At 39.7% G+C, this 22076-nt stretch overlaps 1 protein-coding gene across 3 annotated transcripts in view; it reads right to left on the bottom strand.

Moving 5' to 3' along the window:
- LIFR (LIF receptor subunit alpha) overlaps positions 1-22076 on the bottom strand; it is a 96821-nt gene that overhangs the window by 7812 nt on the left and 66933 nt on the right. For all 3 annotated transcript variants that reach the window (XM_069880080.1, XM_069880079.1, XM_069880081.1), the window contains 15 exons: positions 20408-20571; positions 19460-19634; positions 18919-19188; positions 16688-16817; positions 14712-14875; positions 13119-13264; positions 10179-10344; positions 9961-10031; positions 9322-9535; positions 6275-6454; positions 4572-4673; positions 2791-2958; positions 1964-2125; positions 846-939; positions 260-338 (listed from right to left, as the gene is read on the bottom strand). In XM_069880080.1, coding sequence (XP_069736181.1) covers positions 260-338; positions 846-939; positions 1964-2125; positions 2791-2958; positions 4572-4673; positions 6275-6454; positions 9322-9535; positions 9961-10031; positions 10179-10344; positions 13119-13264; positions 14712-14875; positions 16688-16817; positions 18919-19188; positions 19460-19634; positions 20408-20571 — 2285 coding nt within the window. The remainder of the gene's footprint in view (positions 1-259; positions 339-845; positions 940-1963; positions 2126-2790; positions 2959-4571; positions 4674-6274; positions 6455-9321; positions 9536-9960; positions 10032-10178; positions 10345-13118; positions 13265-14711; positions 14876-16687; positions 16818-18918; positions 19189-19459; positions 19635-20407; positions 20572-22076) is intronic.

Below are 22076 nucleotides of genomic sequence, written 5' to 3'. Positions count from 1 at the left end.
ACTACTCCCACATCATTATCATATAATGACACTTCCCATTAGTGCAGGAAGAGAGAAATGCAGCAGACCTTTCCTAGCCAAACTTTGCAACCAACTGAAGTGGCAACAAGTACCTGATAAAAGTCACTCAGTACTTTGTGCTGTTCCAGCCAGGCACAAAGTTTTTTCTACAACTGGAGCAGAAGACTCAGTTTGCAAAAGAACTCTACTCGCAATTCTCTTCAGAAGTTTTAAAGACTAGATTTAAAATGAGGGTTACCTCACAGATATTCTTCTGAAACTGCAGTGCCTTACTGTTCTCAGGATTCGGGATCTCTGGGTAGAATGTTTCTTTAATCCTGAAACAGATTACAAACACACACAAGGAGTAAGTATGTTTCCCTTTAATTCAGAAGACATCTGGCACAAAAATTTAGTGGCACACTTTCACTGAGTATTTAATGGAAAAAACAGCAAAACTTTTTTTTTTTTTTTTAAACTGGGGAACATGATATGCCACGTTTACAAAAAAGTTGAAGATGGGATGCCTACCTGAGTGTTTGCGGATGACTCACAAATGATAGTATGTTGCCAGCTTATTTCCACTTGGGAAGTATTTGTAAGCAGAGAAGGGCTCCTACAAAACCTTTATTGCACTCCTTATACTCCTCATTACTCTCTCCTACTAAATTTCTCCCCCACCTTCTGCAATGTATTTTTGCCACCCACCTTTAAATAATAAATAGGGCTTTGTTTAAACATCTTTAGGTACTTGGAGAAAACAAAGAATAATCAAAGTAATGGAAAACTCTAACATGGAAGCAAACACATCCAGGAAAACAGCAGAACTGAACACAGGCATTTACCATTCCCTCTTTCGGTAACAGAAGATGCTGGCCACCACTCCAAGCAGCACAACCACTGCCATGGGGATGAGAATTGCAATGATTAATCCTATGGCTAGGGGACAAAAAAAGAAAAGTCAGTAAACATATCCAAAGTTACCAATAAGTTTTATGCCTATTCTTACGTTCCCACAGATTAGAGAGTGTTTCAAAGTCACCTAACAGAGGTCTGCAAGCAATGGCAGTAAAGTGTATGTATACCATACACTTCCCTTCTGCTGGAAGGGCAAAAGGCCATCCAAAAACAGAACTAATTCTGTGATAACTTCTGGAATCAGCAGGTATTTCTCTCTGACTAGCTGCACAGGGCTTCATGTGTCACTGATGACTGCCACTGTTATTCTGTTCTCAGAAAGCAGGTTACTTGAGCTGGCCAAATCTCTGGTAATGGCTCTTAAAGGCCAACAATGCATTGCACAAACTACACCACCCTCTATACACTTTACCGTGCTGCTAATCCCCATGGTTTAGCTCTGATACATTCCCACCCACTGCCTTCCTCCAATAATGTTAAATGCCTCAAATTTGATTTCTCCTGCATTTTAGTTGCACCCCAGTGTTTAGACTTCCATACGAAATACTCTTCTGTTTTCATCATTCATTGAAGTCAATATCTTCTTTTTTAACTGTGTTTCTGGGTTTGTTTCTGCCAGTGGATGGATAAAATTGAATCGAAAGCAGAGACGCATCTGTTTATAATTCTGAAACTGATAAATATTTCCACAATGTCTTTCTTCTCACCATGTATTAGCAGATACTCATCATGGGAAACATGACAAAAACAAGCTGCCTAAGGAGGCTAAGTTCAGACTCCAACATATTTAGTAGTAGTTTAGAAGTTATTTTTCTTGCATACATTAACATGAACTACAATGCAGCTGTAAGAGGAAAGGATTTTTCCTTCGACCTGAATTGTACCAATTTTTGTATTAAAAATTAACCAACTAATTAAATTAAACACTAAACTGTAGGCACAAACTACCTAAGGGGACCACAAAAAGCTCAGTACAAGCTCAGCTTTATATACATTGAACACCCCCCGTGCTGAAGGCCGTAATGAACAAGGATATTCAACTTACAGTCTTCCTTTGTCACCACATAGAGGCTGTTTGGAGGGCTCAACCCACCAGCGGTATAGGCTTGTAGGTCCAGTTGGTAACTCGTTTTGCCTTGAAGATCAAGTATTTTCAAAGACTTCTTTGTTAAGTCAGTGATATTCTTAACTTTAAGTTCTGGATTCCCTGTTTGTTCAGACGCAGTAAGAAAAGCATAACTTTATAAGAAAGCATTCACAAAGACAGCCTCAGTTTCAGCAAGACTTTCTTGAAATCAGCCTATAAAGCCTGAAGAACAGTCTGTGTAAAGGAAAACAAAAATGAAGAATCCTGGCTATGCTGCTTCCTCACACAGCACCAAACAGCACAGGAGTATGTTGTTCCTGCAGATTGATGTTAATTTCTTACACTCCTGGCTGTCCGCTTATCCTGATGTGAGCTCAGCTTCAGTTCTGTATAAAGATGTCCTTACAAGATGAGTACTAGAAGTATCCAATCAAATATAGCCACATACCTCCCACATGTCTCATCTACCCAGAGTATCTGTACACAGGGCAACGGGTCACACTGACACTTAGTCACTGCATAGCTTTACGGCCTCAGTGAGCCAGGGTTTTCTCCAACTTTTGCCTTATATTAAATAACAGCTATGCTAACCACATAAGGAGCTGATTATTACAAATGTCTTTGTCACATATCAGGGGACAATTATGCCAGTGAATAATGCAACTAAATTATAATAAGAGCATCTTTTTTTAAGGTGAAGTTAAACTATTTAAAAGACAAAATAAAAAAAAAAAGAGAAAAAAAATGCCTGAGCAAGGAAGTGGCAATCTATAGATTTCATTTACCTGATTCTGAAAGCCTAGGCTTTAAAGCATCTTTTTCACCTTTTGCAAAGGAAAGCCGGTATCCCTCTAAAAATCCCTGACAATCTTCAATAGGAATGTCTTCCCATTTTACCAAGATAGAATCCGAGGAAGTTTCTTCTACAGTAAAATTTGGTGCACGTTTTGGAGCTGTGGGGAGAATTATGGAAGAGAAAGCTAGTCAGAAACAACCCTATCATTAAGTGCTGAATCTATCTAAGTGGTGCATCAATTTTATTTCAGGGCTACATTTTCAACTTTTTCCTCAACACTTTACTTGCATTCTCAAGAATATATGAAAAGACTTAGCAGATGATACTACAAATATTGTGGGTTCTCATTGTTATTAATTACTGCGGTATTATTTCCTAACAGAAACTGGAAGAAAACTCTCTCCATGGGCAGCTTTCTTACAAACTCATACATGTAAATACCATTCTTCATGCAACAAACCTCAACAGATTGCATAAACATTCAGAACATCCAAATTATTTAGCTTTTAAAGGCTTTAATTCTGTGACTTCATAGCTTGTCTTCTAACTAAACAAACTCCACATTCCTATCCTGGACATCTATCTCAGCTTAAAAGAACTAGTATTAGCAGCCAACACAACCTCTCATTCCAATACCCGTAAACCACTCTAAGTGTTAGAGCAGATACTTTGTAAGGTAACAGACATCAGGACTTAGTCTGATATCTGGCATTGATCTATAACCATATAGCAGGCAGCACTGAACTTGTGTCTAAGGATACATCCATTTTTGCCTTGGTAGTTATGTGTCCAAAGGCAAATCTGAGGTTTTAGAATGAATCTATAGTCTTGTGCAAAGTCAATACATTTCTCAGCTCCCAAAAAGCTTCTTCTGCATGTTCAATGCATTTTTAGTCCCTCAAAGACTTTATCCTTTTACCTTGAAAACTTCCAATCTGTTGAGAACACATAAGGAAAAACTTTCTGAAACTGTTCAGGACTTTTACAGAGATACAAATGGCTGAAAGTTGAGTTTCTGGTACAATTGTCTTAACCTCATCTTTGACTTTAGCACTGAAATAAACAATGGCATTTCCAAGGGATCAGATTACGTCAGCAGTTCTCTCTTCCAAGCAAACTATTTTAGCAGAAAACACATTAAACTGCAGAGTGAAATGGGTGCTGTAGTTAAAATACAATACAGTTGTGATGTTAAAGGGTAAAGTCACGTTCAGATTCCTGGGAATAGAAAGCATTCGGACAGTAATGCATCTCCAGGCAAGCAAAGCTCAGACTTGGATCAAACCACAGTTACCCAGACAGGGTTGCTACGGGAGGGAATACAACTGCAATTCTCAAAGTGGCTTGTACTCGAGGATCTAGTTCTGGCCTAAGAGGTGCTTTTAAACAGAAATATACTTCTTCTACATTTGCTGAGCTGTACCAAATGTACTTAAAAATTTAGTTTGATTGCATAAATGGAAGAAAGTTGTCTCCTCTCCTGCAGAAGTAAGACCAGCCCTATGGTTCAAATTATGCCTGTGTCACTGTCTAAAGCACAAAATTTTGTGACATCCTGTATCTCTACAGAGGCTGAAGAACACAGGGTTACTGCATGCTGGGAATCTAAAGTGGATGGAGAAATGTATTATAATTATATACAAAGAGCAAGCAGAGGTAGGTAGCACGGCATGGGGAATCTGGTCCCAATCTTCTCCTGCCAACACAAGCTAAAACCAGACACAGCCTAAATTTGCCTTATAAAGATCCTCAATGATAAATTGCACTTACGCAGCTCTTTCATATACCCAGTTATGTTTTTCAATAACTGATATCCACTGGATTTGCAGCCATATAGTGAAAAGTTGTATCTCACGCCAGGTCTAAACAGAGCTGCAAGAGAAATTTGTTGTAAGAATATTTCAGTTACAAGAGTGATGCTTTTAGCTTTCACATAATTCAGACTGTATTTAAATAAATACTAAAAAATGACAAAGTCTTAGACCGCAGTATTAAGTATAAATACTATCCCTACTTGTAATTCCTATAAAAGCTAAGGCATCAGATGTGGTTTAGAAGCAGTAAGCAAATCTAGCTCCTGGAGAAATTTTGTTTCTAAATAAGCTACTCAAAGTGCATAAATTGCTCTTTCCATTGGGAAACACAAACTTCAGTTACCAGAAATAGTCCTCCTCCTTTCCTCCCACAGCAGTCATGTAGATCCTGCCTCCTCCTCATAAACACAAACGCATTTTGAAATACCCAGACTTATTACAGCAACAGTCCAAAAGAAATTCAGAGAACTCTTGAAAGTGAAAGTGAAGCACCTCAGCAATGAATTCCAGGCCCCAACGGACTCTACAAAGCACAGATAATCATCAACTTTCCACTTTACATATTTTATTAGAGGCACAGGTGTTTGACACTACAACATGTAAATAATTTACTACTTCATGAGATTTTCTCGAGCTAGGATTATACATTACTTTCAAGACTTTTTCTAAGCAGGATGCCACTGTGAAACTCAACAGAAATCAAGTGGGTTTTACAAGACTTCAGGTTTAGCCTGGGAGATTCTCTTGGCTGGACTCAGCACAGAGGTGGATTTGCCAGGTTGAGCCCATTCCTAGCAGCATTCTAACTCCCATAAATGAGCTGCAATAAGCATCCTAGGTAAGCTCAAGTGTACAGCAGCGCATCCTTGGACAGACATTGTATTATCTGCTTAGAAAAACCAAGCTGAACCTAGCACTAACAAAATCAACCTGACACAGTGCTGCAATTACCAGCAGAAAAGGTATTGCCCCTGCTCCTAGGTCCCACTTCCCCACAACTTTCCTATGTACAGACCTCCAAGCTGTTTTTATTAATGGAGACTTTACATATGAAACTCTTCTAAAAAGCAAACATATACCCTTTTAGACAGCAGAGAAAAATCCTACATCTTACTGGAGTCCTTTCTTTCCTCTTCTGCTCCTACTAGTCGCACCACAGCTGAGTTTCATTTCCCTGAACTGCCCACCAGCATCCAGAGACCTGGAATGTGCCCTGTTCCAGGAATTTCAATTTCTGACAACAAGCCAACACATGGAGGTCACACTTAAAAAAATCTGACTCATATAAAAACATAAAAAAAGGATTAGTTTTCCCCTCATCCCAAGCAGTTCTGTTTATGTTTAGGACATAAAACCCCCAAATCCTAGAATAACCATTATGCATTAGGCTGAGTTAGGAAGCTGCTAAGTGTAGCTAGAAGACGTAATTCCAAAACAGTTAATAAACACAGGATGACAACAGTTAAGTCAAGACTGATATTTGGATTTGGCCAGGGTGTGTATGAAATGAAGATAAACACAGTACCAAGAAGGGGTTCATTTATACACACAAGCACACATCAATGCAACAATCTTCAACCATAGCACTGGTGTTGCTTTCATTCCAGATGCTGCTCAGGCTCTCAATCAGAAAGAAACAAAAAATTATTTCTGACTTACCAGACTTTATCACTGCATCTGTTGTATTTGAAGGAAATTTCTGCCAGTCCACACTACACAGTTCAGACCCAGATGAATGACACCACTTTACTATGTAGCCACAGGTCACGTTGGGGTAAGAATTCCAAGAAATATAAATTCCATTCCCCATTGCCATAGCCCGATCTGTTTTGACATTGTCTGCAACAAAGACGGCACAAAAAGCCATCAGAGACCAGATACTTATCTGTACTCCAAGGTGGAAGAAAGCTTTCCAGCCACAGAACAAAGGTTTTATAAACTGCAGTCATTTCTAAGAATGAGCTTCTGGTACTGTGAAATTTGAAGCAGTGCACTCAGCTATGCTTTCTAAAGTGCTGGAAATCAGACATAGCCTGCAGCAAATCCCTCAGCCAGCCTTAAGTATGATGACGAGAAATGCACAACTCAGAACTGGCTTAAAAAAACACGTTTTCAAGGTAAGGATTTACAGTAGATGTCAGGTTCAAATCTGACTCGACACCTATTTGGCTAGAGCCTCCAGCTATAAATTCCTGCTGTCATTTCATCAAACATTTTGCTTTGTCTTTCTTTCGAGGTGTCTTGCTGTCACTCGCCTGACCACAGGCACCATTCTTCACAGAGAATCAACAGCAAAGACAGGTCCCTCATGAGCTTTATGGAGGCTCCAGTTTACCAAGGGTAAATGAAAAAAAAAATAATAAAAATCTTTGCCTTTAGTCTGTTTTTCTTGTTTCTGACTATCAAAGGTTTAGCTGCCCTTGAAGTGATCAGATCTGGGAACAACTCCTGATTCCCGCAGCTTCTCTCCACGGCTGTCCATCAGATGGGACCCCGCTGAGCTAAGGGATGTTTTCCAAAGGCCACCACAACAGCTGAGGCCCCATGACAGATCTGCAAAACAATCTCAGGGTTTTAGTTTTTCCTTTTTCAGTGTTCTCATTTACGCTCCCTATTGAGTCTATTATTTCATGTTATTAAAGCCATAAACTATCGAAGGCTGAAGGGCAAGGTCAGTTTTTAAGAAGCACTGCTGTGAAAACTTTGCTCTCACAGACATGCTGTGAATGTTTTACGATCATTTCCAAATAATCTTAACATACAGCTAAGTCTACAATCCTTTCCTAGCTTGCTCATGTCAAGAAAGACACACATGATTAAAAAGTAAAAAGTCAACTCCAGAAGCCTTTCAATACTTTTACCTAAACCACTACTATGTATCCAGTGAAACCACACTTCTATGACGCTGGAACAAGGCATATTTCTCATTAGACTGCTTTAACCTTCCTATTTACAGGAAAGACTTTTTACTGACAGTGAGCACATACTCTCTAAAAAATGCTTAAATACAACACACTCAATTTTATTTCCTGAACCACATGACTACAAATTTACCCAGGGCAGTACTGTTAATTTTGGTGTATTTATAGCAGCAAGGTAGACTAGCAGAAATAACTACTAGCACTACAGTACTACTGTGGTAGGGGAGCCTGTAACAGCCAGATTATATGCACTGACTCTCTACAGAGCGCTGTTCAGAAACAATTGACAAATTAAGGCAGAGTATCCATTGCTTGTGCTTTCAGTTTTCACAAAACCTCAGCAGATTTCAAAGCTTCAGAGCCGCCGCTCTTTTACGGACATTAAAAGCACTTACAGACTGTACACAGGAAGCAGCCAGAAAAGATGTTTGGGCAGAAATGTCATCCAGTTCAGTGAATGAGTCATCTTTCATGACTCCAGTCAGTGACTCAGATAATTCCTATACCAACTTGGGAGCAAATCTTCAACGAGTACAAGTTGGGTAACACCAAAGGGAACCTCAGACATCTGAGAGAAAGCTACAAATGAATGCAAAGCTCCAGCTGCCATCAGCTGTCCCACATCACACACATATTACAGAGACCTCCCTGACTCTAAGAGTCTTGTTCTTTCACTGCTGATGGAGAGCTATAAAAGCATTTTCATTCATTCAACTGTCCCATACAATTACTTTTCCCTCCAAGGGAAAGAATATATTTTAGATACTGACTAAGAATATATTTTAGGTACTAGTGTTTAAGAGAAGCACAAGAAACATTTAGAATAATGGTTTCCTTTGTATAGAAATAAACTCATTTTTTCTTTCACTGTTAATCTCAGTCAAAGCACGTTTTATCCTGCAAGAGACAGCACTGTCTTATCAGAATGTGAGCTGCAAGAAAGTGACCATGATGCCTGTTCTCGGAATGGAGAAGGAGAAACAGCACCATACATGCTCCCGGCAAATAGAGAGAGGCCCTGCTGTGTAAATCTATTTTCCTTGCAAAGCATCAGGCAGATCTAGAGCTAAAGGCTTGGACTTTAGAAGACTGCGCTCCTCCTGGCATGCAGGGAAGCACAGACTCTCAAAAGCCACATGCAATCATTATCTCCTCCCCAAGCTCAGTGGTAGGAGCAGAAAATCATTTTCTGGCTCAGCTATTTTCATTTACAAAAGCCCACAGCGAGAGTGGTAATGCTTTAATTGGGAAGCTAAAATCCTACCTCCTTTTCAAGCCCCAGCTCCTAGCACAAGGATGCCAACATTTCAAACCAACAAGCCCAATTAATATTCTAGAGATCACAAGCACTGAACTGACAATTCTCCTCTGAAAAAGCCATAGAATATCCCTAAAATATTCTGATTCTCTTAAGTATATAACACTTCTCAGCATCTCAACAAGAGCACACAGAAATTAATCTATCTCTCTAAACAGCAGAGACTGAACTAATGTTCAAAGCATTATTCTTGCTGTCCCTGTGAGATCTCCAGAAAAGAGCAACATAGTTGCAGAGACTGCATACTATCACCCCTCTATTATGCAGAGAGCACAATTAATAAGTGAGATGTTACTCTAAAAGCAAAACAGCAATTTTTTTTTCCTCTACCCAACAGATTTGGATAGGGAAATAAACCAGAAACGAAACACAAACAAAGCACATATCATCTTATTTTTCAGTAAACAATCTAGCCCAGGTATCCCCCAAGCTTTGAACATGTTTATTTCTCTGATGGGACCACTCACCATTTGGAAGTTCTACGCTCGTTATTCTCGAAGGAGGAGATGAGCCTGCATGGTTTTTGGCTACAACGCTAATGACACAGTCATTTTTTCCAAGTCTTATCTCAGTACTGTTTGAGGGTTCAGTGACTTCTTTAAACTCCAGTGGTGTCTCTAGCTGGTAGCAGGATACTTCATGAGACACAATTTTTCCATTAGCTTCAGAAAGGGATAAAGGCTATGAACAGACAAAGAGTGCATTAAAATGAAAATGCAATAAACAAAAGAAGTCATGGTCATAATGCAAATCTAATGTGCTGATCTAGTCTCATGACTGCATAGGAGTATGAGGCAGAAAAGAATGTTACTCAAGCCTGACTTTGAAAATTCAGACGTAAGTTCATAACCTTTTAATTTTCAGCAGAAGTATACTAGAAATCTAATCCTTTATATAAAGTGCTTCTCAGTGTAACACTTAAATTACAAAATTTTAATAATTTTCTCATTTAGTGAATAATATTCATCTCAATGGATGATTCTATTAAAAGTTAAGAAATGCAGTCCAGTATATTGACTATCAACTTCACTCATGTAAATGTGTAAGGAAATAAGTTTTTCATAGATATATTACGTATTGTTTTAAAACATAAGTGTCCTATGTACCTTCCAGAAGATTTTTAGACTTTTTCCAGAAGGACTTCTCTCTCTCCAGATATCTGGTCCTTGTGATGGAGCTAAGGATAAAAAAAAGAGATTTTTTTTCCCAAGTTGCATACAAGACAATTTACCACCTACCAAAAAGTTAGCTTTTTAGACGGCTCGTTTTAAAATATATGGCTTCAAAAGTTCAACATTTTATCGTCAAAGAATGATAAACTCACGGGCTTCCAGTGTTGTGTGCTCCTCTACTCTGCTCCAGTCACTCCACCTCCAGAAGTGGTCAGCAGCTGAACAGCGCACACTGAACCAGTATTTGGTATATGGGTGCAATGCATTCAGCTGAGCTGTGTAAGCTGAGAAGTTTCCACCAGGCATGGTGACATTGTGCTGTTAAAAAATTACAGAAATTGACATGATACATACCTATTTTTTGCTCCTACATTATGCTGAAAGTCAACGCCTAAAAAGGTGGGTTTTTTCCCCAAGAACACCAACAATGTGAAAAAGAGCTGTTGTCAATCCCTACAAAGAAGTTAATGAAAAAGAAAAATATTTCCTATGCAGGCAGCCTAAACAAAGGAAGCTTTTTCATAAGTCTGCCAAAATGATGTCATATATAGCACAGACATTGAAGTACCATAGTAGGTGCACCTTTCAGATGTGAGATGTGAAAAGGAGAGATAGCACTGATGAGCCTTCAACAGGACAAGCTCTGTACACACTTGCAGGATTTTGCTTCCCATCTATCCTGCCCAGTCCTCCTCTCTCTCATATGCAGCAAAACTTCTGCTCACATGAAGCAGATCAGGATTTTCTCTCTGGTATTCAGAACCTGCGCTTCCACTGTGCATATGTACATCAGATTAGGTGCATATGTACATCAGACACAGAAGCACGCTAAAAACAGCCTATCTGAGCAAGAGTCTTACCATGCAGTCTTCTTCCTATGCGGTCTTTTTTCCTTTAACAGATAGCATTCAAGTCTTACCCAGGTGACCTCTGTTCACAGCTCTTCTGACAGGAACAGTCTGTTGTTATTCTTAAAATGGTGCAAGTTCAGGGACTGTTTCAGTTTCATGATTACATAAAGAAACACTCAGCCTGGGAATATTTTTGACTGAATCTAATTATAACACATGTGCATCACACCTGCCAAAAACTGGACTCCAAGTGACTTTAGGCTGCAACTAGTTGTGTATTTCTAAGGCCAAATGACAACTTGAAAAATACAAAAAAAAGGCAACAATTACTCAGATGGATGGAAAAGCTTCTGAAAACATCTTCAAAATGCCATGTAAAACCCTATAACAATTTCACAGCTACTTTTGGTTGTTACAGGGAACTCTTGGAGGTTTTTTATTAAGCAACCATAGACAGCATAATAAGGCTGTAAAAGTTTCTGCTGAGCTGGTTGCTGTGTTTAAAAATATCTGTAGCTTAGGGTTCTGATACAGGTGCAGCGAAACAAACTGCTGTGGCAGCATAAGACCATGGCATCTCCCACCACCCCAGATGACTGACCTGGTAGCACAGTTTACAAGCAAATTTGTGTCCCAGAATTTGAGCAGCTTAACTCTGGCTGAGCAGAACTGTGTAAGCCTACTTTTTTAGCAGTGAAGCTAACTGAGCTGGAGGTAGGTGATATTCAGGTGTTTGCTTCCCCTGCTGACTGCTTCAGAGACAGTAACTATTGAGAGCATAGAAATGCAGACAACTGCGTGTGATACTATATCAGACCATACATGAAAATCCAGCAGAGCTCATCTGTCAGAGCTGTTAGGTACATCTAAAAGCCAGTTCCTTCTACTGCTAATTCCAAAGATATATCCGATTTTCTTTGTGGTATCTGCTCTCTGGGTGCTATTTATCATGTTATAGACAAAATATAAAAAAAAAAATCTTAAGTCCTCCACGCTCATTAAGTGTTCTGAAAGTATTTTAAAAATACTCTTATAGATAATGCATTAGCTATCACCCTATTATTTTAGAGGCAATGTAGATAATGATTATCTTTAGTCTTAGCTGCAACACTTCTGTGGCTAGAGTGACTTTATCCAAGGTTGTGCCCAACAGCTGTGCCCAACCAGCAACTAAGTGCGGTGGGTAATAAAACACTCCAGCTAAAAAAAAAAAAATCAAACAAGTGTTGTAAAAACCAGCCGCTGAGGTTCATGTTCTTAAATTACAAATTCAGGCTGTCTGCACGTGCCTACTGAAGCTGACCAGAGATACCCCATCTGAACACACAAACATGGAATCCGGGGTAAGCCTCAGGCCAACTGAACATGTAGTTCTGCCACTAGGCTTCCCAAATGACACAGTTCACACCCCACACTAAGTTAGGCAACATGGAAGAAGAGGGTATATTCTCAGCACCTACACTCAGTATTTGATGCTGGTGTCTAAATTAGTATCCCAAGCTTCTCTGACAGTTTGCAGAGTAAATCTGTGGCTCCAGTCAGTGATGCACAGTACCAAAGCTGGGCAGTTGCTGGAAGCCTCAGTGCTGAGAAATCTGAACCCCACCCAGAAATACCATCTTCTCTCCAGCTGCAGACGTCTTCACTGGGGATTACCTACTGGCACGCCCAGTGGGAGAATCCTTCCCTCTCCTGCCTCTGCATTGCTGGTATACAAGCACGTTTAGCAGCTCCCTATAACAGCCACATGCACGTCAATTGCTGACAGAAAACAAATGAACTGTTCTCTGAGGGTGAAAAAAAAAAGGAATTAAATGACTGACTGCAAGAGGTAATCCAAAACAAGCACTGTGGAAGTCTGCAAGGCATCAGTGCATCCTGGAACAAGTGTGTGTTAATACAGTTTGCACCAGAAAGGACAGAGCATGAGGGCTGTTACCTAAAGGGTCAGTATAAAGCACTATGCACCCTCTGAGCACCAAATAACATGGTGAGTAACTTGACCTTCTCTAAACTGTTTAAAATCAATCAAAAAAAAAAAAAAGAGAAAGCAGGCAATAACAGAGATGAATAGAACTTTCTCTGATTTTAGATGAACTTCTACTCTTTATTACATTCATCACTCAGTAAGATGATAAGAATGAAGCACTTAAGAGAGAAAAGAATTTGAAATATGATTAGTTCAAGAGAAAATGATAACATTGGAGCCAAAACAAGAAATCCGTTAAAAGCAACACTTACCAGTTTTCGCTCATAGTGACCACTGCTAATTTCAATTTGACACAGAAGCCTGACCTCAGCAAAGCTGCCATTTATAAACCAATGCAGACGGACACTTGTAGAGCTGTTTCCAGAAACAGTTAATTTTTCTGGAGATTTTGGATGAACTTAAAAATAAAGAAAAAACCTTCAGTTCTCAGAAAAAAAACATTCACCTTATTTCAGAAAACTCTGATTTTAAAAGATCAGTGATAATCAGAAGGATAAATAAGTGATCTGATCAACAACTAGAACAGCTGGTACCAGGAAGGCAACTACAAGCAATCTCATTCCTGACGCTCTTCTCAGCTACCAAACATGGAAAGAGATTTACTTGAGGCTGAGTATACTGGAATATGTGATAAGGAGTTTGAGACACTGAAAAATATTTTTCCTCCTACTGACGTTACCAAAAAAAGGTAAACACAAGCTACTTCAGATGACTACAGTGACAGATTAAATTCACTCAACTTTATTAACCTTCTGAGAACTTTCTAAGCTAGAAATTAAAATCTGCACACTAGGACAGGGAAGGGGTCCTGAGTTACCTCTCTCTCCCCAAAACTTCCTTCACAGAATTTTTCAATAATATTCAGCACTACTATATGAAGCTATGAGACAAAAAAAAAAAATCTCTATTGTTGGAATTGGTCCAGTTACTCTTAAGAAAATAGGTACTTTATATTGGAAATAAAGTGGACAGTGAAGGAAAGAAAGGAAACAAATAGGAACTAGCAGTCATATTGACTGGGAGCAAAATCACTGACTTTATAATTAACAGAAACAAGTTATGCTTTTGTAAGACCTGCAAACGTACCCTGCAAATTCTTATCTCGGGCTTGAACTGGGTCATTGACAAAAAAACGTGCACCACTTTCATGTTTAAATTCAGTTTTTCTGAGAAAATAGCAGAATGCTGTAACCATTAAGAAGTCCATAATCCTCAGCTGTGATTATGGAGGCAAAAGAAAAAAGGATGGAGAAAATACTGCTAGAAAGGTGGTCATCTTCTCCCTTTCCTTGTTTAAATTGAGGGTCTAATCAAAGAAGTTATTTTTTCTACAAGGCATGGCAGCAAGTGATCATGGCTATTACCAATAACAGGTAATTCTTATGCTATTATCTGTTATCTTTTAGTACCACAGTTTTAATGTTCCAAATCCTGCTGTTTTAAAACTGCGTAATACTTTGCCTGATAAGCACACACTGAAAAACAGATTCATATACAGTTCATGAAGTTACACCTAAATTTTAATTATTACTGTGTAATAGAATATGAAGCAGCAGCTGACTAATTATTAGATCACAAGCAGTATTTATCCACTAAGTAATGTATCCAATATGGTAGCACTGCAGTTAAGAGCTGGCTTCTCACTATACACTTAATCATTGCCTCATGATATGTCCTACACTTTTTTCTTTCCAAGTTCAAATTGTCAAACACACTGAGACGCTGGTGACAATAAAGCAAAATAATGGCCAGTATATCATGTCAGAGTTCTTCAAACCCAAACCAAATACATGATTAGCATACAGTAAACATACATTTTTGCCTTTGTAATTCTTAAGTGTTACCTCTTTTAGTTAAATCAACCAAAAGCGATGACTCTGTTTGCCCAATAGGATTGGAGACACCTAATACAAAATCGTAGATGTTTTGATCACCCAACACTGGAAAGCCACAGACACGCTCTCTGTTCATTTCATCGACTTTGCATGAAACATTTTTACCAGATATTCTACAAAATAAAAAGAGGGGAGAAACACAATTAAATTTTTGAGCAAGATAATTTCTAGCAACAGTCAGAAGTCTAGACTTGAAAACAGATTAAATGATGGGCTCACTGACAAATGGCTTATAGAATTTGATTGCAAAGGCATATCTAACACCACAACGCAGGTTAAAGTGGCTGCAGTCACGACTTGCCCTGCTCTTATGTGAAACTCTTCTTTTCCACTAGCATAACATTTCCATCCTCTCACTTTTCAAAAGCCTGGAAAACAGGTAGGTCCTGTAAAACCACCTCACAAGTCACAACTAAGATTCTGATTTAAAGTATCTTTGTTCAGATCAGCATACATTTGCATTTAAAGAATGTTCTTAATAGCTTTCTGAGCTAGGGAGATGGACACAATACATCTTTCTATCAGTCCTGCCAAATCTAAACTAAGCTTTGTTATCCTGGGATACTAGCCCCTGACATGTTTTAATCAGAAGCAGGAAAGGCAGCCTAGTAACAGCCAAGACCACAGTTGTACCTTCAAGAGAAAAATCTAAAGTGTGCGTCTGAATGTACATACATATATAATAGATTCTTCAATTACAATCAATCGTTAGCACAAGTTAAAGTGCCTTCCTCTGACCATTTTTACTGTGTTGTAGCTGAGCTCTGAGCTCTTTCCACACCTTACTCTCTGTTTCAATAGCTCAGTGTGGGCTGAGAACAAAGACGAGAATATTTACCCTGAAGTGCATGACATTAATCTCACTGCTTTGGGCTGAGTGAAACAAGTCTGAACTATATCCCTGTTTATGAGCCGAGTATGGGCAGCCAGTGACTGGAGCTCCTTTCCTTTGAATACCTTCTCTGTTTTGTCCATCTCTTTGCACCCTACCCAATGACTTTTTTAGCATTAGCCTCTTGAATGACATCTGTAACCATTAATTCAATCCTCAGTGCTTCTGACTTGCTTCAAAGCCATCATGAGACCTGATTTCCATCAGCCTGTGTGACTCTGGCCTCTTCTGGCTCAGCTCGCTGAGCGCTCCTCAGTCATTATGTGGGAGCCTCCTTGACACCAGAATTTTGTTGACTCCTCACTGATTCTAATCACCATCACCAAAGAATGCCATTTGCAAGTGATGTTCCAAAACAATGATTCTTCACTTTTAAAGGCTTTCACATGGCTTATGATCTAAGACTAACTAGCAGGACATCAGTCTTCATTTCTTTCTGTGGATGATGCCAGTGTTATTTGACCCTGTCAGTGTCTGCCAGGTAATATGCACTTTGCCTGCTCTACACTTTCTAGTTCTTAATACTGGGAGGAGAACAGCTGTAGGCTTATTGCTATTTTGCCTAGTAGCACTTGGGAAATGCCACATGGCCTGTCTTACAGTTGTTCCCCAGTCAGTTTCTGTCATCCTGCACGCCAGAAGCTAAGTAAATGTCTAACATGTGATCTAATACAGGTTGTGTATTAAAAAAAAATAATTAAATTAGCAAATGACTCCTGATATTTTGCTGTATTTTCATATTGGCCTTAGTCTATACGTTGGCAACAGCCTGATACACTAAGGCCTTATTTTCTCAGGAGTTCACTAGTTTCTGGGAACAGGCATCCTTAATTCCCATTGGGATTTTGCAGAGTGAGACGAGGGTTCTCCAAGTTTAGTTTAGTTTCAGCTTCCACAAATTCCTGAAAAGTGTTTTAGGCTCTGAAAAATGGAGAATATCTCATTTAAATAGGCATGGTGAAGTCTGTCACAGGCAGCGATGGACACACTCCAGTTCCACCCTTTTACTCCTTTTAAAGCTTAACTGATTTACCTTTCAAATAAACTGTAATTTGTTTTTCGATTTCCATATAGTCCACTGGGTCTGCCTGGTTTCCAGGTACACTTTATTGTCAGGAAGTTGGATGTTTCACAGCTGAGGTTTTGGGGAATATCAGGGGCATCTGTAGCATGAAAAGAAATGATAATAGTTAGCGAATGTTTCGCCATCCTTGTGTGACAGTTGGGATGATAGCTTCCTGAAAGCATCACCATTTGTTTTTGCTGGGTCTAAATTGCACGTCCCCAAATACATGGTAATAATTACGCTCCAACGACACAAATAATACACTTTACAAAATCCCGACAGAGCAGATGGGTAATTACTACCAGCCCCATCTGACTAACACTTGACTCTAGGCTTCTAAGTGGGTGGATAATCTGGTAAATCACACGCAAATATGTTCACAAGCTCCAGGCTCTGACCTGGAAGTGTTTCAGTGAAACTCTGCCAAGTCTTTTCCAAAATTCTGAGCATCAGTTTAGCCACTAAGCAATGCAGGAATGCTGTCAGCTGTGCATCACATTTTCTTACATGCCAGCCCACCACTGTTTGAATTCTCTAAGAAAGTCATCTCAAGATGTTGCCTTTAGCATGAATTCCACTGAATAAGAAAGTTAAAGCAAGCCCTGAATGGCTTGCCCTCTTCACCGTTGCTTTGAAAGTGCCCATCCTTTGATGTTAAAGCTAGTTCTCTGCTTCCATACTAGAGCAGTGTTGAGTGCCTACCAGGAGAAGAAGAGCAATGCTCCCAACATAGAGACCACACTAATGTAAGATTAAGCAAAGCACTTCAAGTCTCATACACTTTTCTCCAAAAGTTAGCACAATAATATACATGTAGTTGCCCTAGAGAAGGGGCAGTAATGCAAGAGGCAACAGTGGCAGGCTCGGTTCAGATCATGAGCAGTGGGCCAAAACAAACATTTATTTTGCCAGACCTAGGCTTATACAAGGTGATGTGTGTGCACATTTACTTTTTCTGTCTTTTCTTCTCTAAATGTCTCTCATCAGCAAGAGCATTGTGACAAGTCCTCCCCCTTCCCATTAAGTGGGTATCACAAGATGAAACACTGGCAAGAAACACACTTCACCACATCCCAGTTCTTCAAAAAACACTGTATGTGAGAAATCTGTGGGATTATCACAGCCTTCAATCACAAACCACTGAATTATTTACCGAAAAGATTCTCCCACAAAACTAAATATTGCACAAATAATGTAAAAATGGCATCCCACTGAGAAGTCTTAAAAGGCTGGACTCTGTTTTGCATTTGCTACCACACACTTAATACACATAGTCAATGATGGGAGGCACTGCTTGGAGCTCAGTGCACGCTTTCAGTAAGAATCATAGAATCACAGAGTTGCTTGGTTGGAAAAGACCTGTGAGATCATCAAGTCTAACTGCACCTGTCCACTACTAAACCATATCCCCGAGCAAAAAACCAAAAATGTCCAGTCTCTCCTCCCCCTTCCCTCAACCCCAAGGACCCTGTGTTCAAAGGCAGGCATTTGTAACGGGGAACAGGCTTTTAATGGGCACCTACTGGAAGACGGCAACTCTCAAACCTGGAGAAAATATATAAAGCTCTAAAGTGACCAATTATGGGAAAGAATAATCAGGTACTTGTTTTAAGAGTTGTTTGTATCTGGAAGAGATACAGCTGCTGCCCGCATGGTTACACAGAGAAGATACCAAGTGACTCAGTATCTTTAAAGAAAATACTAAAAGAATGTTTAGAAGATTCTCCAGGAAAGAGGAACTGTCAGCTGGGTTCCTTTGCTGTAATTAGTTCCCAGGGAGCGACTGTCATGGCACATGCGTTGTTGTTGCAAGTCTAACTGTCTTATTGTCTTAATTTCACTGGCTGATAAACGAATGTTTTCACTTACAATTATTGGTCTTACTCTTGTCACCAAACCAGAACAGATGTAAACCTTAAGTGATAGAGACTGAGGACAAATCTCCGTATGGCTACTAAGTATCCCAGACCGCAGAGAAGGTTAGAAAAAGACATAAAGGAGAGAAGCACTGAGCCAGGTTCTGAGAGAAGAGGGTTTACATGGGTACCTCCTCATCCTCCCAGGCTTGGCATCTTCTCCATGGGCTCATCCTCAGAAACCAAAGGCCAGGGAAAAAAAAGCCACAATACCTAGCAGATTCCTAAGACCCTCAAAATTATTTTGATTTTCCTAAGGCTAGTAAACATAATGGTACATACATCCTACGAACAAGACAGTTCCCTCCATCTCATCTTCAGACAGTATACACACTACATTGGTCCCACTGGTGTCTGAAGCACTGGCATTTAGCACTCTGATGGCACTGCTTCGACGGCTCAGATTTATCATCGGGTATATGTCTGGTCCATAAGTCATCCGTTGTATCTGCTGTCCTTCTTCATGGACACAACAAATTGTCACATCTGAACCTACTGCCACCACAGTGTCCTGAGGAAACACCCCATTCCCATTGGGCTCAGTATCTTTTCCTAGCAGAGAAGGAAAAACAGAAAACAAAATCAAACAAAAGACCGTCCCATGAATAATCTGCTATAGACACAACACTGAACAGAGAAATTTGTGGAGAGGCACTGCAATGCATACAAATCAATGCTTGCTACCTTTCATTAGTAATGATTGCACCTCACCAAAACATTGCCAAAAGCAGTAGCCCATCACTGCCTAATATTTTTCCTCTGACTTTGGCTTACTTCTTAAAAACCAATAAACGTCCATGTGGTGGAAAGGGAACAAACGTACCAGGGATCTCTTCTACTGGGCTCCAGTCACTCCAGTCCTTGGGTCCAACAAACTGTGCTACATTAATATAACACCGAATCTTCACATAATGTGATGTACACTCCAAAGGCATATCTGACGTCCAGTTCCAAGAATGAATGATGTCTTCGTGAGTCAGCTTTGAATAGTACATTACCTACAAAGTTTTCCCCCAGAAAAACAATCAAAAGAGAGTTTAAGAGCACCTTTTAGCAACGACATATAAACTCGTGGGTGTCAACATAATGCCAAACTAAGTCAAATAAATAAAATCCTGATAGATGGTTGGATTGTCCCACTTAACTTTTAGTTGTATTGTGAATTTACTTGGACAAAAGCCTAAGATGCTAAACAGCCCACCAGCCAGGTAGACTGCCAGCCAGAAATACCAGAGGGCAGACATTTGAGGGAGAGCAGGAAGCTTGCCAAGCATTTCAAAACATATATACTGCATCCTAGTATCCTGGGCCTCTCCCAGGCAGGGAAAAGTTCCAAGTTTTCCAAAATGAAACTCTTCTAATATTAGTCCCAGGCTGCACATTTTATATTTTCTCTATTCCTAAACTTTACAGAATGAAGCTATAAAGTGGTTGCAAAGAAAAGGCAAGCTGAACATTCAAAGACCACCAAGACTCAAGTCACTGTTGGAGAAGTAAAGCAGAGATAATGGTCTAAAATAGATGACAAATTCATAAGCAGGCTGTATTAAAAAAAACTTGTCTAGACTAAAAAAAAAGCTATGATTGTGAATAAGTGCTGACAGTATAGTAGCCAGTGTCCTCAAATTTAATAAGAAGTTACCTACCAGAAGTATAACTACATTCAGGTTCTGCAAAGCTCTGCCATCTCAGCTTTCTTCAAGTGACCTTCCAGAATATTACCAAGGAAGAAAAAGTATATATATTTTCATAAAGGAAGTAAAGAACTTACTTGTATGACTTTTTCTATTGCTTCTCCACGGAGTATCTGAATCTGCCATAAGGCATCCAGTCCATATGGGAAAAGTGATCCATTATCACTCCATTTCACATTTAATGTGGATGTTGAAAAGTCAGGTGTTAAACTAAGAATACGTGGAGTGAGAGGAACAAATGCTTGAAAAAGAAAGAGGGGATAAAAGCCATATTCTAGTCATTAGTCAGCAACACCGGCCCTACAGGTGTTTTAACAGCCACATCTGTCTGCTCTCAGCTGGCTAGTAGCCATACAAACATTAACACAACCCCTGTAATTAGAACAAGATGAGTTCTGTCATTACTTGAGCATGAAAGTTCCCAGGCAAGCACAGGTGCTGATGAGTCACCAGGTAGCATTTTCTTCTAACATCTCAACATGCAGATGTGTGACTAACTGATCACATATATGACTCTTCATAATGCACAGTAAGGAAGACAACATTCACAACCTTCATTCAATAACATGGAGAAAAAGGAAACATAGTGACAAGTCTCTGAAGAGTACACAGGAATGCATCTAGAGAAGACAATGGAAAATCTCCCAAAGGATGAAGTGGGTTTTGGAGACCAGCAGGGAATAGGCGACTTGCAACAAAAGCTAGAGTAGGGATAAAGGACAGTAGAAGCACAGGTGGAAGAAGTTCCCATGAGGCTCTGAAGAGGATCATGGGGAATGTGATTTTAAGCTACAAGAAATATAAAGGTGTGCCATGATGATGGGCACATAACAGGGAGATTAAACAGAAGTATTTGTTCTGTAAACTGGTGGTGGTGAAGCAAGAGGCTGAGAAGCAGACAAGTGTTATGGTAGTACAAGTGTTATGTCAGTTTATCTCACCTAGTGAGATAAGTCCTGTTTTTAAAATGTGTGATTTATCCAACTCTGGACCCGGAAAGGGCTCTCAGAGCCTGCAAAGTGTTCAGTACAGTCAGTGTGGTACCTGGGATAACCTGTGATGAATCTGAGACTCATCCTGCCTGGAATCAGCAAGATGCTGGAGAACCCAGTGTATGGCCCATATATTTTTGAGTTGTGTGTAGTTAAATGTTCTTGAGCTGCTATCAACTGAAGAGAAAACTGAGCCATGGGTAAGAAGTGCTACTGACTTTAGATTTTAATTGCATTTGGAAAAAGCAGGGAAAACAAAAACAAAGACTAAATTATAAGCAAGTGGGGCAGATGGTATCAATGCCATCTTCAGCTTATAACTTCATTCTGTGGGAGGAAGGAAGTGAGGGAAAAGTCTAATTCATCTATAACTCAATACAGAACCACAGAATCGTTCAGCTTGGAAAAGAACGTCAAGATCATCAAGTCCAACCATAAACCTAACACTTCCAAGTCCACCACAAAACCATGTCCCTAAGTGTCACACCAACTCATCTTTCAAAAACTTCCAGGGATGGCGACTCTACCACTTCCCTGGGCAGGCTTCTTCGATGTTTGACAACCCTATTTTTTAACTAATATCCAATCTAAACCTCTCCTTGTGCAACTTAAGACCATTTCCTCTCATCCTGTCACTTGTTAAGTTGGTTACTTCTCCCAAGAGACCAACACCCACCTCACTTCAGCCTCCATTCAGATAGTCACAGACAACGATAAAATCCCCCCCTTATCCTCCTTTTCTCCAGATGAAAAC

This window comes from Phaenicophaeus curvirostris, chromosome Z (genome assembly GCF_032191515.1).
Source record: "Phaenicophaeus curvirostris isolate KB17595 chromosome Z, BPBGC_Pcur_1.0, whole genome shotgun sequence".
In the NCBI taxonomy this organism is placed as follows: Eukaryota; Metazoa; Chordata; class Aves; order Cuculiformes; family Cuculidae; genus Phaenicophaeus; species Phaenicophaeus curvirostris.
Note: the sequence above shows the minus strand (reverse complement) of the source record. Positions and strands in the feature narration are given on the sequence as shown.